The following is a 16388-nucleotide window of genomic DNA, read 5'->3' on the forward strand; positions in this document are numbered from 1 at the left end:
TTGACGCACACACATATAAACATAAACAGGTTTCCTTCAAATATTTCAGCACTTTATCACCTCAGCCGGCTGACTGGCTGCAGGACGTCCAGAATTGATTTATCATCCAGGGCAATCTCATAAGAGAAGCACTGTCATAGCGACATTGCACTGCCAAAAGACAAGATTTATGTTCAGAAAACTATCAAACCCTTGCGACTTTCAGATAATATAATGTGTTTGAATGACATAGGCAATATTTTCACATGTAAGAGTCCAGCAGAACTTTTCAAATGAAAACGCATCTTATTCTCTCCGTTTTGGCATCTCATCCACACTGAGACGTGTTTTGTTGACGAAAACTGAGCTTTTGAAAGCAGTAAAATGTTCTCTCAAATAATCTAAATAAGAAATGGTTATATCTAAAAGTGGTTGCTTTCAAATCATTAGATTAAAAAAAACAAAGATTCATAAGGTGACAACTTCATGTTATTGCTTTATACAGTGCAACCAACCCTGTCATACATATTGAAGGCATTTTTAAAAATGCTCTGCATAAATCAGACACTTTGAATCCCATTACATGAAATATAAACGGATTCAGCAGCAACAACACGTTATATGGTCCAAACTTAATCTTAGCTTTAATTAAATTTGACACAATAAAATATTAATATAAATTGTTACATTATAACCAAATACAGACCGGATGTAAACTTCGGGCCAGGCTCGTCTGATGAAACCGTCTATAGATATATTAAAGAAGTAAAACATACACGGTACATAAACAGTACACACAGTCACAATAATTTGGTAAAAAGCATCATAAAAGTCAATTTATATGATAGGCTTGGGCGAGAAATATTACTTTTGTAGCCCAGGAAAGTGCAGCTACAGTTCTTTGCTTCATGAAAGGCATAAAATCTAGTGTTCCACAATAAGACTGTATGTTGAGTAAATAATCCTGCAGTTGTTATTTCTGGAATCCTCCCAAATAAATAAATAACAAAGCCAGAGTGACATTTTCTAAACTATTTGAAATTAGGGGTGCACATGCTATAAAACAAATCTCATTCTGGAAACTGTAACTATTCTCTTTACTTTATGTCCATCTCTGTGCTATCTCTGCCATCAGTATTTAAGATTGATCTGAAGTGTAACTATCAATTATTGCCAATAATGTCAGAAATGCCATAAACGGCCACCAGAAAAGTGAAAGAACATTCTTTTAACTTCTCATCACTAAAGTCTGTTACTTTCAACAAAGTACAGCGTGCGTCAGTACAATTATTAGATTGTGACCGATTAGTACTGAATTAAACATATTATCTAATTGATTGTAAGGTACATGAAAACTAACTTCAAGACAAAATGCTGTTAACTTACTGGTGTGTATAATGTACTGTGATATTGGCTATTATCACTTACATGTGTCTCACATTGGCTATTATACTCTAAGTACATTGGCAGTGTTTTCTGGAGGTCTGCCAGGCCACACTGGACAATGAATGAACAAGGAACAACTGTTGGAATAGTAGCAAGAAATACCAATTTATCTTTCCCAGCCAATAAGGGCTTAAATGACAAACTTGAGAAATTAGCTGTATATACACTGTACTTCGGTTGTTAATTTCTGAATTTACTAAATGTTGAAAATCAAAAGACTGACCACTAAAAAAGTAGGCAGGGAAAGTGAATAACTGATGGGCTACCAGAAACAAAATCCTTCCTGTTGAGCATACAGAAAACATTCTGCAGAAATGGAGAACTAAAGACACACTCTAAATAATGCTGGGTTATTTTCAACCCAGCGCTAGGTCATAAAAAGGACAAACCAGCAGCTTGGGTTCAATGAACCTAGAAAATGGTTTGCATTTGGAACTAAGCCAGCATTTGGGCTGAAACAACCCTGCAAAGGTCAATTTACAACCAAACGGTCGGTTCCTTTTGACCAACACTGGGTTGGAAATAACCCACCATTCTCTTTAGTGTCTTTAGTTCTGCATGTGTGCAGAATGTGTTATGTGTTATGCTCAAAGTATTTTGTTTCTGGTAGCCCATTAGTTATTCTCTATCCCTGAATACTTTTTGTTTTCATTTAAAATAATTTAGTTGACAAATATTTACAACCAAATTGCCTATATCACAAAAAAATGCTGGGTTATTTTCAACCCTGTGTTGGGTCAAAAAGGGACGAACCCAAACGTTGGGTTAAATTAACCAAGAAAATGGTTTACATTTCTCCCAACAATAGGTCAAAACCCAACATAGGTTAATTTATAACCCAATGGTTGGGTCTGTCCCTTTTTGACCCAACACAGGGTTGAAAAAAACCCTTTTGTTGTGTTACACAACCTATAATGAAAACAAGTTAAACCATAAAGCTTTTAAATTATTAACGTAGAAGTTGTTTTACTGATTATTGTTTAAGTTGTTTTATATATTAAGTTGTTTTACTGGTTACACAGAACCACCTGAATCAAGTTCGCACTTACTGTAATGCATCTTATCCTGCTGTACTTCTAAGAAAAAAGAACATTCAATCTTTTTCTGCGTTATCTTTCTAATTCTTTAAACCACTGACCACCTCCTCCAACGAGCCGTGCTACCTGGTTTCAATTCCGTTTCCTCACATCCAGCTCCGTTCTCTCTTGATCTCTTTTAGATGTGCATGGCCTGCTCTTCTCATCTCCCCTGCAGCGCAAAGCCCACACTGGAGAAACCAGCCACACTAACATATGAAATCCACACAGCGGAGAAAATTCATGCTGCCAATGCCAAGCGCTAACTGTAGGTTGCTTTAGAAAAGATGTTAGTTCTTCCAGTACGCTTATGTTTAATGTCGTTTCTTATGTTCTCTTAAAGTTCTCCTGAGGGCTGAGGAAGATTTCCTACAGCTGCATGATAAAATAACGCAAAGGACCCAGGGGTGCTGTTCTACAATTCTCTCATAAGCTAACTTTAGTAAACCGTCAGCAATGTGTTAAATCTTAACACCTATCCTCATTTATTCATGCCTAGAGGAAATATCCCTCGTTGTTTAAATTGATTTTTTCTTCTCGTTACAATCTCCAACGCCAGGTGCCCCTCATCCCTTGATGCTTTGGCCATATTAGTGAAAAACCCTGGACAGGGCGCTTTAATCAAAAGCCTCTATTTGACTATCAGGTCCACATGTTGCGCATATACTCAGATAATGGTTTGTTTATGCTGGCTTTCAACATTTTGGGCAGCTCGGTGTAGTTGGTTAGCAGCAAATAACATAGGGTTTGACAGAAAGGCACTTAGCAGCTACATGAAAATAAATAAATGAAAACGAATAAAAGGACATGCGGCCAATGAAAGACATCGTTTAGAGATGACAGCAGAGGCCGGATACAAATAGCAACATTTATCAATGAACGTTAGATGAGATGCGGGGGAGCGTTTCAGGACGAGTGGAAGGACAATTCATTGGGAATAAATGAAACTATGTAAATGTTTGGGGAAAAGAACAAAAACGAATGACAAAAATTAGCAAGGAGGAAAAAATCTCAGTTTTAACCAAATGCTTTTGCCTTAACAATTAACAGGTAAGACTTCAAAGGCAAGCAATTTAATTAGCCAAAAAAAAGCGGAAGCACAAACAACTGATTAAAGAGAGATTGAGCATCACTATTTTTTCCATGATGACCTCATAACTACATCTAGATGCGTGGTTGGAAGCCTTTTGTATATGCACGGTACTCAGAACTTCTCACATTTTTCTAGGACCACTCCCATGACCTCGGAAAGACATTGTATACAAAAGTTACAGAGTTACTAAAAATCTTGTGATAAAGCAAAATTTACTTCAATCTGTCTATTTTCTACATTATCTCTGAGGGTTTTTTTGTGTCTTTTTTATTCAATCAAAAATTCTGTTTGAGAGTAAAAAAAATTATTTTTTAATTAAAAAACGTTTCGACCTGCAAAAAATGACAGCAGAGCGACATTTGTGGTTTCGTGATGAATTTTTTTGAAGTAATTTTGTAATCAGTTTCAGTGTTTTTTTGCAATCTTTTAATTACAAATAATTAGTTTCACTCTCAAACACAGAATTTTTGATTGAATAAAAAAAGAGACCAAAAAAGCTCATTATAAAAAGAAATTGGGGTCATAATTTCTTTAAAAAAAACTAGAATAACATTCAAATCAAATTCACGAATTTCTCAAATTCGATATTTCCATTCATGCAATTGACAGAATTTGTCTCCAAAGAGGCTTACAATACTATACACTTGTAGCATGTACAATCCCTGGGATTGATCCATGACCTTGGCATTGCTAGTGCCACTGAGCTCTAACCACTGAGCTACAAGAAAGCAATATATAAATACAAATAATAGTTTAATAAAAATGTGTGCACCTTTTCTGCAATATATCATTTCACGTTAAATGTGAGTGTGCATCATACATTTGACAAATTATGAAATATACCTGTACGAGGTAGTCTCAGCAAACCTCAAAATGAAATCAGGAAAGGATCGCGGTTGTGGTAAGAAAGTGTTTTAACCCAACGGACCAGCCTGCATAGGATGGGTAATGACGTACATTGCGTGGAAGGCAGCAGTGTGTGTTTTGCAAATGACTCTCAAGTTGAGAGCCCTCCAGGGCTAAGCTGGACCAAAAAATAAAATAATGTCAACTAAAAAGAAATCCAGAATAAGTCCGTGGAGCTGTTGTCTATTCATCCTAAAGAATGACTGCGAATGAGGGGAATCCCAGGATGTAAACGGGTGTCCTCTGACCAATGAGGGAACAATTAACCCACACATGAATTTTGGTTTGTATAGAAATGTTGCAGTTTGATAATGAATCAAAGCAACAAGCAAATGCAACATTCTAACATTTTGATTTCCATTTTTGGATAAAGAAACGGTCTGACGAAGATAGACGGAGATACTTGTTCAATATGATCTCCAACGCCAGAGAACTCCAAATACTGCATTGTGTCTTCATAGCCTTTGTTTTACTGTAGCCATGTCTATACACTTCATTATGCATCTCATTGTCCAACTCGTGTATGAAACAGAAATTAAATAATTAAACTAATCAACGTAGACTACTTAGAGCATAACAATATATCAGGCAGAACCCCTAAGACATGAACAGAGACAACACAGGTGTTTTGATTGTCACCTCTGTGTGGGCTCTTTCTTTCTTGCACGCTCTCTCTCTCTATCTTTAAAGCCCCAGGAGGCAGAAGCCTAGGATGACAGGAGATTACAGGGAGATTTGTGTGTTTTTTGTGAGAGGTCGACCTTTAAGGCAGGGCGACGTGATGATCCTCTACACCTTGTCCGTGTCTGTGGTTGCGGTGGAGAATATAATTGAGGTGTAGATAAAGAAGGAAGATCATTAAATCCACTTTCTCACCTTCACCTTTAACTCAACTCTCATTGTTTTTCTCGCTGCATACAACCTTCCATTCGTCCCAAAATCTTTTGCATTAAGCTGCTCTTTCTGTTAAATAACATACATTTTATTTATATATGCAGGACTGCCTTCTCTTTAAACTCCCAGTCATAAAATGTTGATGTCTTTAGCCTCGGTACAAATTAAATTACCTCAACCAATGTGCTGAACAGTCTCATCATTATTACCTTCCTGGCTATCTCACAGCGTGTGATGCAATGTGATGAAAAAATAAACCTGTCCTTGTTTCAGGTTCACTGAGGAAGATGTAATCGACTCCTCTTCAGTGACTTACACTTTGAACACTAGAATTTGGGACTCAGCTTGTTGCTATGAAGAGAGGCTAAGATAAAGAAAATATGAATTTGATAATAATAACTTATGGTTTGCTACTATAAATTAGGGCTGAGGTTTTCAAACTGTGGGTCGGGACCCACTTATGGGTCGCAATGTGGCATGAGGTGGGTTTTGGAAAGTCACATGGCTTTTTAGTCCTGTGAATGACTGGCAATAACAATCGCTTTGATATTTTATCATTAGAACACAAGAATAGAAATTCTCCCATATTTATGTTTGCGACAAACCTATATGACTGACTTTTCTCTGTAGGGAAGATGTTAGTGTGAGGACAAGAGAGTGCTTGGTTACCAAAAGCTGTTCAACCTACAAAAATGACGAGCCATTTCTTGCTAACAAAAATTCGTAACACTTTCCTTAAAGCATGTGTAAAATGCATTATGAAAGTAGTTTTAAAGCGTTGTAATGCACCTTTTAATGCATTGTAATGTCTAATAAATAATTGTTATTACAATTAATACATTATAACACTTAGCAATTCATCGTTACACTACACATTTTAAATTAGTCATAATTCTTTACAACTACATATAACGCATTACAACTCACATTATGAAGAATTATAATGCATTTACCCATTAATTAAGGAAATCAAATCAAGCTTCTAGGAAAGTGTTACCCCAAAATTCGAATGGATTTAATACATATTCCAATGTGGTCTATTACAATACCATCACGAACCATTTGCTGTTCATTAAACCATAACAACATTTCTTTGTATAGTGTGTTTTGGGCCTTATTCCAGTTAATGGCGATCTATAAGTTCCCAATTGATTCAGATAATTTCCCACCCATATAACCCGACACATTACAACAGAGACCCTTTTGGAGACCATTAACACCAGTGCAATTGCCATTATGACCATTAACCTTAGATCTCCGTCATGCTTTGTATTGCTTAGCAGGGTTGACAAAAGTCATTCATTAAATATTTACTGAAAGTCTACTTTCTGCAAGTAGCTTTGGATAAAAGCATCTGCCAAATGCTTAAAGTGCTGAAAATTCTGTCATTATATGCTCATCCTCTTTTCTTTTAAACCTGTATGACTGCAGAACACAAAAGAAGACTTTTTAACAATATTCTTTACCGAACAATGACGTTTCATGTATTAATTTTCATTTCTGTGTGAACTTTCCGTTCATATGTAAATAAAAATGAACTTGGCACGTTAAGAGACAGAGGTGCAAGCTCTAAAGCAGTCATCCTAGTCACCATCCTCGCTTACTGCAAAACTGTCAACATTAAAAAAGTAATTTCACCAGTGTAGAGTGACATATGGGAAATTTTCATTAAATGTCTTTGGTGGGCAGTCATATTACACCAACACTGTAACATACAGTAAAATTATAAGGAAGTAAGAAGTGCCAACCTATGTTTCCGCAACTTTGGTTTCAGTATCATTTTGTGTGTCAGGCATCGCAGGAATATTTGCGCGCGCTCTCTGATGTTGCTTGAAACACCACCCCTGTCCAGATTCCCCCGATACACTCATCCAGTCCAGTACAGCGAAACCGCTCAGATCACAGCATAAAAGCACAAACCTACAAAAAAGATTTTCATAGCCTCTCTTTTTGGATTTCCACTCATCCTTATCCATCTTCCCACTCATTCCTCTCTCTCTCGCTTTCAATCTTGACTTTTTGTTGCCTCTTTTAAGGCGGTCACGCCAATTCCCAACCATAAAATCCCTATTAAAGCTTCAAAGCCTGTTCACTCCCCCCTCTTTAACATGTGCATATATGTGCGCATTCCGCATGTATGTGATAGAGGCTATCTGGAGGGGATTCAACAGCTTTCATTGGAGCTTACAAACACACCACACACACTCGCTCAATAAATGTTACCCTTAGCAGTCTTGTAATTACTGATTAATGGGTCAATTTAAGATTTAATTTCAGCTCAAGGCTTTATTTCAATGACATATTAGGGTTTCTCAAGGTGGATGTCTGGCTGGTTGTGTATTTATGTGTGTGTGTGTGTGATCCAGGCTGAAACATCTCTTTCTGATGTGATTTTTTGTTTGTTTTGTTTGGAAACAGCTGTTCGCTGAACGTAGGGCCATTACTCACACGTTACTAATATCCACCTAAAATGAATCTCTCCCTCTGCCTCTCTCTCTCTTTTTCGCTTTTTCGCTCTCTCTGGCTCTCCCGAGTCGGTTTCCTTATTTTGCCTGTTCCTCCTACTCTCATTCTCTCGATTTTCCTCTTCCTCCCACTTTTCTCCATGTTCTCTCTTTCTCTGAGATTTCTGTTCTGTCGACATGAATAATACATAAAAACCTTAACGATCTTTCTGTCTCATCTTCTCTCCCCTGCAACACTTCTCATTTATGATTAACCTATTTCACACATGTGCCAGGGATGGGCAGTTTGGTCATTTTGTCTAAATAATCGATCCTTTCTTCCTGTTTTTTTTAAGTCAGATTTAAGACGTGTCCTCGAAGCATGTCTCAAAACACCTCAGCACAAGATATGTTCCATTGAGTTGGGCTTTGTTTAGTTTTGTTTCGAGAAAATTTCGAGAAAATTTCAACAATGTGTTTTTAAGTGAACTGATCCTTTAAAAGATCAATTATTGTTGGTTTTCAAGCACTCAAGTACTGTACTCATGCCCATCCCATTCCCATTTGGAACCTAAAACATTTACTTATTTTACCTAAGAGCCAATTAAATGAATGTACCGCATAAGCCAATTAAATGAATGAAGATCAAGTCAAATCCAACAAAGACTGATGGAAATGAGCATGATGGCAGAGACAGACACAAGTGATGATTGCGTCATTTTAAAGTCTATTATGTTTCTATGACAGCATGTCATAGTTAGCAGCGAATGCATGACATCCTGTTTACACCGGACACGATGCAACACGATGCTATGGAATGAAAGATAGTAGAACCCATTATAATTAAAACGTTTGTACACACTGCGTGATGTGACGCGACAAACGCCTTGTTCTTAATGGGTTTCTCGTGTGGCGTCGCGTTGCTCGCATCTGGTGTAGACAGGTGTATGAACAAATTTTTGTGTCTGAGAATGAATAAATAAATATCTGGACTATTTGGTTAACAAATGAATCAATAATCAAGCCTCCTCAATTAATATCAAATACAATTTCTGTCTACACATTTTTATGCGACTTACATTTTGAAAATAACTAGCCACCTTTACTGCATTTTAAAAACAGTAAATAACGCTTAATACTCGAAAATACTAACAAAACAGTTAATAATACTTAAATACTATAAAAATACTAACTTAGCAGCAAATACCACTAACCAAAATATTCCTAAACACAGATTGTTCGGTGGTTATATTAACACGCATGAACTAAATATCAAATTTCTAAACTTTCTGAATTCATTCATATAACGACTACAAATATTGAACATCAAATTGGTGATGTTTCTAAACATTTTCTATATGGAGAGCACAAATTCATTGCACTTTCCTGATCATCGGGCGATAGCCGATAGTTTGAAAACAGCTTTTATCAACCCATACCGATTATCTCTAACGTACTTAAAGTACTTAAAAACAATACCTCCGCAGTTAATAATTCTTAAAAATACTAACGAAACAGTAAATAACACTCACTTAAACAAAAAACTCACTGAACACAAGAAATTAACAACTAAAATTCTCAAACTGCTCACTTAGAAGCATAAACATTCTTTAAACGGTCCCCTTTGATGTATCGCAAAGTCAGTCATAAACATCGACACAAGGGTGAGAATTTTCAGTTTTAGGCAAAATAATTTTCAAGCTCCTGTTATCCCAGTCATTTAATTCATGTTATTCCACAGTTCATTTTCTCAGCACAGATAAGCACTTCAAGCACAGATAAGGCTCCGTAACATTCAATGAGATTGAATTATTATTATAGACTGCAGTTTGATCTCATTGTGCTTCTTTCTCATGCAGCAGAGTCAGGAGTCTTCTTAACAGCGTCTCCAGACAGCGGCGAACGGCAGATTATGGCCCAACGTGTTGATTAGATGGATAGATAGAAAAAAAATGAAATGGAAGGAAGAATCACAGCGAGACGGTGCAGGGCACATCAGAGGATGGTGAGGCTTTGATTTGATGGTTCCTGAATGCCCCCTCCTTCAAAGAGCCACTTCACCAAACGCTTTCCCTCTCAACCCCTGTTCCCGTTCCTTATCTCTGTATTTCTTTCCTCCGTTACAAGCTCCTAAAAATGCCTGAAAACATGTAACATCAAAACCAAGGTAGAAAGAAATGTCTCAATGCGAAATATCAAAAAGACAAAGGAACCTCACGCACAGAAACCCTTTTAAGTATATTAGCTTGCTTTCAACGCATCTTTCTCTGCTTTTTATACCTCTCACTTTTTTCTGTTCTTTAAATGCTGTCGTCTCCACTCGCCTCATATCTCTCTTTTTCATAAAGGATCAAGAAATCGGCAGATATTTATGCTTCGAATTTGCACTTTTTCGGGAACATCTAAAGAAGTCTTAAGCAACTCGCATTCATACTGAGAACCCTAAAGGCACACTTGTTCAGAAGATCAGATTAGATGTGGTACTTTGGTAAAGTGAATTTCTCCATAAAATTGGATGATTTGTAAAGTAATATTTGCCTGCTTTTGATGTGAGGTGCGTGCTTTTTTTCACAGTCATGTATTTCTCATATCAAAGTTTAAAGTGACGACAGAATATGCCATTTATAGACGATTTCATCAGACGCATGCCCTTGCCCAAAGTTAACATCCGGTCTTTGTTTGGTTATAACAATTCATTTTATATTTAATTAGGGTAAATATTCAGTCATATTATAATTTATTTCATATACATGATATTGTATTAACTTAAATTAAAACTACTCAAAAGTTATTTATTTTTATGTAGGTGACCGGAAGCTAAGTTTGGGCCACATAGTGTTTGTTTATGTTGTTGCCGCTGAAACCGTCAATAGGCTGGCTAAACACTGAATCGAACACTGCATTGTTTGTAAAAATAATTCAAATTTTGTATTCTTTATGTTATAGGAATGCTAGAAAAACATCACACAGCTCCTCTGGTCTTGTTGCATTGTGTGGCGGCGATTTGAAGGTCTGACAACAAAAGCTCTTTCTCTTTCTCACCCAAACGCAAAAACCCTACAACCAGTCCATCTTCTTAGCGAAACGTGCTTGTTGGTGACAGTTGCCATGGGCACAACCAACTGACACGTCATTTACAGTTAGCATCTCCCACTGAGACGCTCTTTTGACTGTTACAACCCCATGCTCGACCCCCCGAGCCCTACTCCCTCCTCCATTCATTCCTCTCCTTCACACCCGCACACACACATACACACACTACAATACATCTGCTCCAACATTTTTCAGGTCAGTACATTCTGATGCTCAGACATCTTGTCTAAGAAGCTAACTAGTGTTGGGAGAGATTTCACTGGTAAAATACTGCGGGCAGGAGAATTCATTCTGGCTAATTGGATGCTGTCTGAGCCGCTGATAAAAGGTGCTCTGCTGGTGTGATATGAATGATGTAAAAATTTTATGAGGACAAAAAAGAGATATGGCCACTTTGAAACTGAAAGACCAGAGTCAGCCGCATGAAAATAAATAACACATGTAATTTTTGCAATATTGCAATTTCCCGGAGGGCAGAAAAATGAATTCAAATGTAAAAAGTGAGCTCGGATTGATAGGAAGATGAGCCCTTAATAGTGGGCTAGTTTCAAGATCATTACTAAAGAGTCATGATGCACAACTATTACAGCCCACTAACGCACAAATGTTCTGCCTATTACCCAAAATGCAGCGGGGCATTTGAAAAACAGGCATGACTACAAAAACATCAGTGAGTAATGACAAATCTGACTCACAAAGTCCGAGATCTAACTAACAACATATTGACGTCAACTTATGGGTGACTGGTCTGTTCTAGGATAGATCACGAGTCAAGTCTTTTAAACTGTCTCATCATGAACCCTAAACAACTACTGTGTGTATGCGCTTGACTGTTCCTGGTTGAGGCGAATCTCGTAAAAGGAACCTTTATATCTTTTGAACCTCCTTATGATCTCCTGAGATTCTGTGGGTTTTTGAAACCCTCAAAGATTTCGTCTGATACTAAGCAACTGAACGTTCTTAGAAGTCAGGGAGTTTCAAAGCCGTAACAGGTAAACATAAAGCTGTAAAGTCAACACAAAAATACATGAGATAAAAGTAAGCCTGGCCAAATTTGCACGTTCCCAAATTATTATTATTATTATAATTTTTAACACAGCTAATGCAATTCATTCATTTGGACATTTGAAATAACTTTTGAAATGCACATTTGTATACTGCATGTGCAACAGCCAAACAAATTGCCAAAATGAACTACTTGAACTTACTTCAACTTATCGAAATAAGTTCAGCAACTTCAACATTTATAAGTTACAGAAACATTTATAATATAGGCCACTTTGCAAGATTTAATCACTGTTCCAGAAGCACTTTCGGTTTCAGTTTTTATTTGTTTAATATTTAGATATCGCTGATGTCCTTCTAAAACCTTGTGAATTCTTTTTCTTGACATTGACCATTATTATTATTATTCATCCTTTATGTTTGTCACTGAGCTTTGCAAATATCTAACCAATACAAAGAATAAAAAGTCCTTGTCGACTTTGACAACACAGTATTTAATCATTTGAAAAGTATAGCGTTTTTTCCAATTCCTGAAAAACAACGAATTTGGACAACGAATTTGTGTTTTCAGAAGGTCAGCGTCAATATATAAAACTGTTCATTCGTTTTGATTCAGTTATAAATGTTCTGTTGGTTGCATTTTGCTTTTGTGTCATTTTGAAAAATTCTTCTGGACCATCGTTGTTAATATCTTCCCAAGTGGTCTATAGAAAAGGTGTAAATTAAATATTATGTTAAAATGATGTATGCATGTAAAATTTGCAGTAAAAAAAAAACTACCAGTAACTTACGAATTTCACTTCCGCAAAAAATGCTGTTTTGAGACATTTCCTGTACATGTTTCCCATTTAAAGTCACGTGTGAACTAATTGAATCACATGCACTGCAAAACATGTTGTGACGTGCTGTTTTTTGATGACAAAAAATGTGTGCTAAACTCTGCAAGACAGTGGAAGTTGCGTAACTTTGTTTTGAAAAGTGGTGGGGACAAAGACGACACAAACAATACTTTAATATATTGTTTCTGTAATAACTCGTTGGGAACATGCATGGGCGTCACAAGCGCGAAAAATGTAGGTGACCTCCTTGTTTTTAAACCACATCATGTTTTTATCAATAGATCATATAAAGCATGTTGTGCTTTATTATATGCAAGGATGGCTGTTTCCGTACATAATTAAACTTATTAATTTGTGATAAAATACAAATTTAATTTAGTTATTAATACATGGTTTTCCAGATAGGCTACAAATATACAACAAACTTTCTATATTTTCTTTTGAACTCATTAAAAACTTGAAGTAGGTAACTTATGCTTTACGCTCTACTTCACTGGAGCAGTTGACTTTATCGCTCCATTCTTACATTTTGTCTATTCCAATCCGAAACTGATGGGCGGAGTTATTATAAATAGCCTCTGCTTACAAAGCGGGCTACTTGCAGGGTAAATAGACACTCCGTATTTTTATTTCTTCCCTTAAGTGTTGGGGACATGTCCCACCCGTACACCTGCAAATTACGCCCTATGGACAGTGGTCATCCACATCTGGAGAAGTTTAGCCCTGCATTTATCAAACTGCTTGGAAAACCCAACAAACCAATCAGTTTTAAACATTTTGGGGGAAGCAGCACCTACCTTAACTCCTCGCACTCTGAATTCTGAAAGAGCTCTGTGCATTTTAGTCGCAGCAGAGGGGAGATCTTTGCCACTGGCGATGACTTTGACCAGCAGTGAGTCATAGTGAGGTGAGATGATGGCCCCTTGAAATGCAGACGCGCTGTCCAAACGTATGCCCATACCCTCTCCACTGCGAAACACCTGTTGGATGACAACACAATTTGATCATTATAATTACATTCAGAACTTTGTTTAGCTAATACAACCCCAATAAAGAAATGCCGACTTGGATACAACTCCTAGAAATGAGAATGTGTGTTTGAAAGTGTGGACTTGTGCTTAAATGATTTTCATGTTTCGTTTTATGGTTATATTCTCATCCGTCATGTACTGTACTTTGTATTGCATTGTGAGTCTCTGCATGTCTGCATTATTTATGCTGTAATCAGCCTGCACTGCCTCATATTTGTACAAAATAATCTGATTACATAACCATCTATGTCAGTACTTGGTAAGGTCATTTCTCCATCATTGAAGTGCTTTTATCAAACAAACCACTAGAGAATATAAACTGAAAAACTAAATGTCACAGTTTGCAGGAATAGTTAATAAAATGTTGCTTTCACTTTTATGTAACACTGATGTTCAGTGTATTGTTATTTTGTTATATTGTTTAGTCATTTTAGTAGAAATTAAAGGGAAAGTTCACTCAAAAATGACTTTTTACCATTTCCTCACTCTCGTGTTATTCCAAACTTGTATGAATTTTTCTATTTTGCACAACACAAAATATATTGAAATCTAAAATGAATGTTTTTTTAAAAAGCAGAGTAGAACTCGAGGGTCTCGAGGCGCCTCCGCCATGTTGACATGTCATGCCAACTTTGCAGCTCTGCGTGTAAATGTTGACGCACGTCTGTCAAACGAGTATTAACATAGAAAATTGAGCTGGGCGATATATTGTGCGCTACTTATGCTCTCAGTTTCTGAATGAATTATGGTTAAAAGCCGCCACATTCGAAAGCCAGAGGGCGCTCTTGCGCAGAAACTCAGAATATTTGAAACAGAAGAAGAACTATTAGTTCCAGGAAATGCCAATGGTCATATTCTATTGCTGTTCTTCAAACCTTTCTCAGGTATTTTCATGAAATTAAAGTATTTTATAGTAACGATGTTTACGAGTTGTTTTTTCAAATGCACGTTATAAACGACTCAATCTCGTAGTGATTTTAGATCGAGCCATACTTCCAACTGATCAAAGAGCCGTAATTCAAGGAAGAGCTGTGGATATAACACAGAATTGATTTCAGAATCGATTTAGACATGTATAATTAGCATGAATCGCGATATACATCACCCAGCCCTAATAGAAAAACATTGGAAAAGTAGCGCATTGGAATGGAAAAACGCTTTCTGTGTGAGTGGCCCCAAGTCCGCTCAAAACACAAACACTCACACCCTAATAACAGACAGTGAAAAGAATCAAGAATTGGCAGGGGGGTCTACTGTATCTCCAATCACCCATGAATCAGGACCATGAAAGCTCAATGATCAGGCTTTATTGATCTCTTGGGATCCAGGTATCTAGAGCACCCCTAAGCCAATTAGAGCTGTCGAAAATCCACAGGAGATTGCTCTTCAGGGTCTGTTATTTCATAATCAAAAGCAGCTCCGCAGGAGGTGGACACTGACCATTATAAAGAAACGTACCTTTCAAATCGGTGGCATGGAGCTGGATACATTCATAATTACATTACTGCTACCCAGCAAGTTTCACCCATCACTCGCATTGCTGTCCTTCTGCCCTTCTTCCTTCACAATCTTCCACCTCATTAAAATTCTTTGTCACCTATCCTCTGTTGAAACTTTTTCTCTCACTCCTCAGAGGACGCCAAATCTACTTCACTTCTGTCTTTTACTGATTTAATGCCAATTACACTCTCACAAAGGACCCACGAGCGCAGACACTCCTAATAAAAGGCCATTTTTGTAACCTATTGATATCTGATCCCTTTCAAAGTTTTCTGGTTTTTGAAGGTTGTCAGAATAGAACGAAGAGAAATTATCCAGAACTCACTTCAAACAAAACAGATTTCAGTAGCTACAACTGAGAAGGTTTAAGATTTGGTATACATTGTATTTATAGAGCAGGTGTTCTCAAACTTTTTCATGCCAAGGACCCCCAAATATCATGAACCTCTTGCGTAGAACCCCCTTTCTAAAATACATCTACATGTTTTTGTATAATGAAGCATTTAAACTGTTAGACAAATAGTAAGTGTGATTTTTCACCTGGAGTACTGACTGATAAATTGGGTCTCTGAGTCACCACCTGACAACCGCCCAGACCACCCTAGCAACCATCTGCCAGTGCTTCTTAGGAATAATCCAGAACATTCCCAGCAACCACAGCAACACCCTGAACATCCTAGCAACCACCCTTACATTGGGTTTGAGAGCATTGGTCAACAATCACATTTTAGATGTACAAAATGTTTTATATTATCAGATTATTTGGATTTATAATACCAGTACATTAGTGGGTAAAATGAGAAACCTTTGTTTGAAATGCCTACGTGAGTCTTATAAACAGTGATTTTTTTTCAAAACGACAGAAGAGAAGCTCTGGAAGCTTTCTGCAAATTAACCTGAGCATGACAGCAACACAATTTCGTCTACACACGTACATACTAATTGAAAAACGTATTCAAGCAATTCCATTTAAAACATAGCCGCAAGTGGTAACAAATGAGGTCCAGGCAGATTGGAAATATGGGAAAAATGACCAGAATGATTTGATGCAAAATGAAGTTCATTAAAAGAAATCATGTGGA

General features: G+C 37.0%; 1 protein-coding gene across 1 annotated transcript in view; it reads right to left on the minus strand.

Annotated features, from left to right (window-relative positions):
• pcxb (pyruvate carboxylase b) overlaps positions 1-16388 on the minus strand; it is a 161376-nt gene that overhangs the window by 66404 nt on the left and 78584 nt on the right. The window contains exon 10 of the mRNA XM_056759046.1: positions 13573-13755. Within this exon, the coding sequence (XP_056615024.1) occupies positions 13573-13755 (183 nt within the window). The remainder of the gene's footprint in view (positions 1-13572; positions 13756-16388) is intronic.

This window comes from Triplophysa dalaica, chromosome 1 (assembly GCF_015846415.1).
Source record: "Triplophysa dalaica isolate WHDGS20190420 chromosome 1, ASM1584641v1, whole genome shotgun sequence".
In the NCBI taxonomy this organism is placed as follows: domain Eukaryota; kingdom Metazoa; phylum Chordata; class Actinopteri; order Cypriniformes; family Nemacheilidae; genus Triplophysa; species Triplophysa dalaica.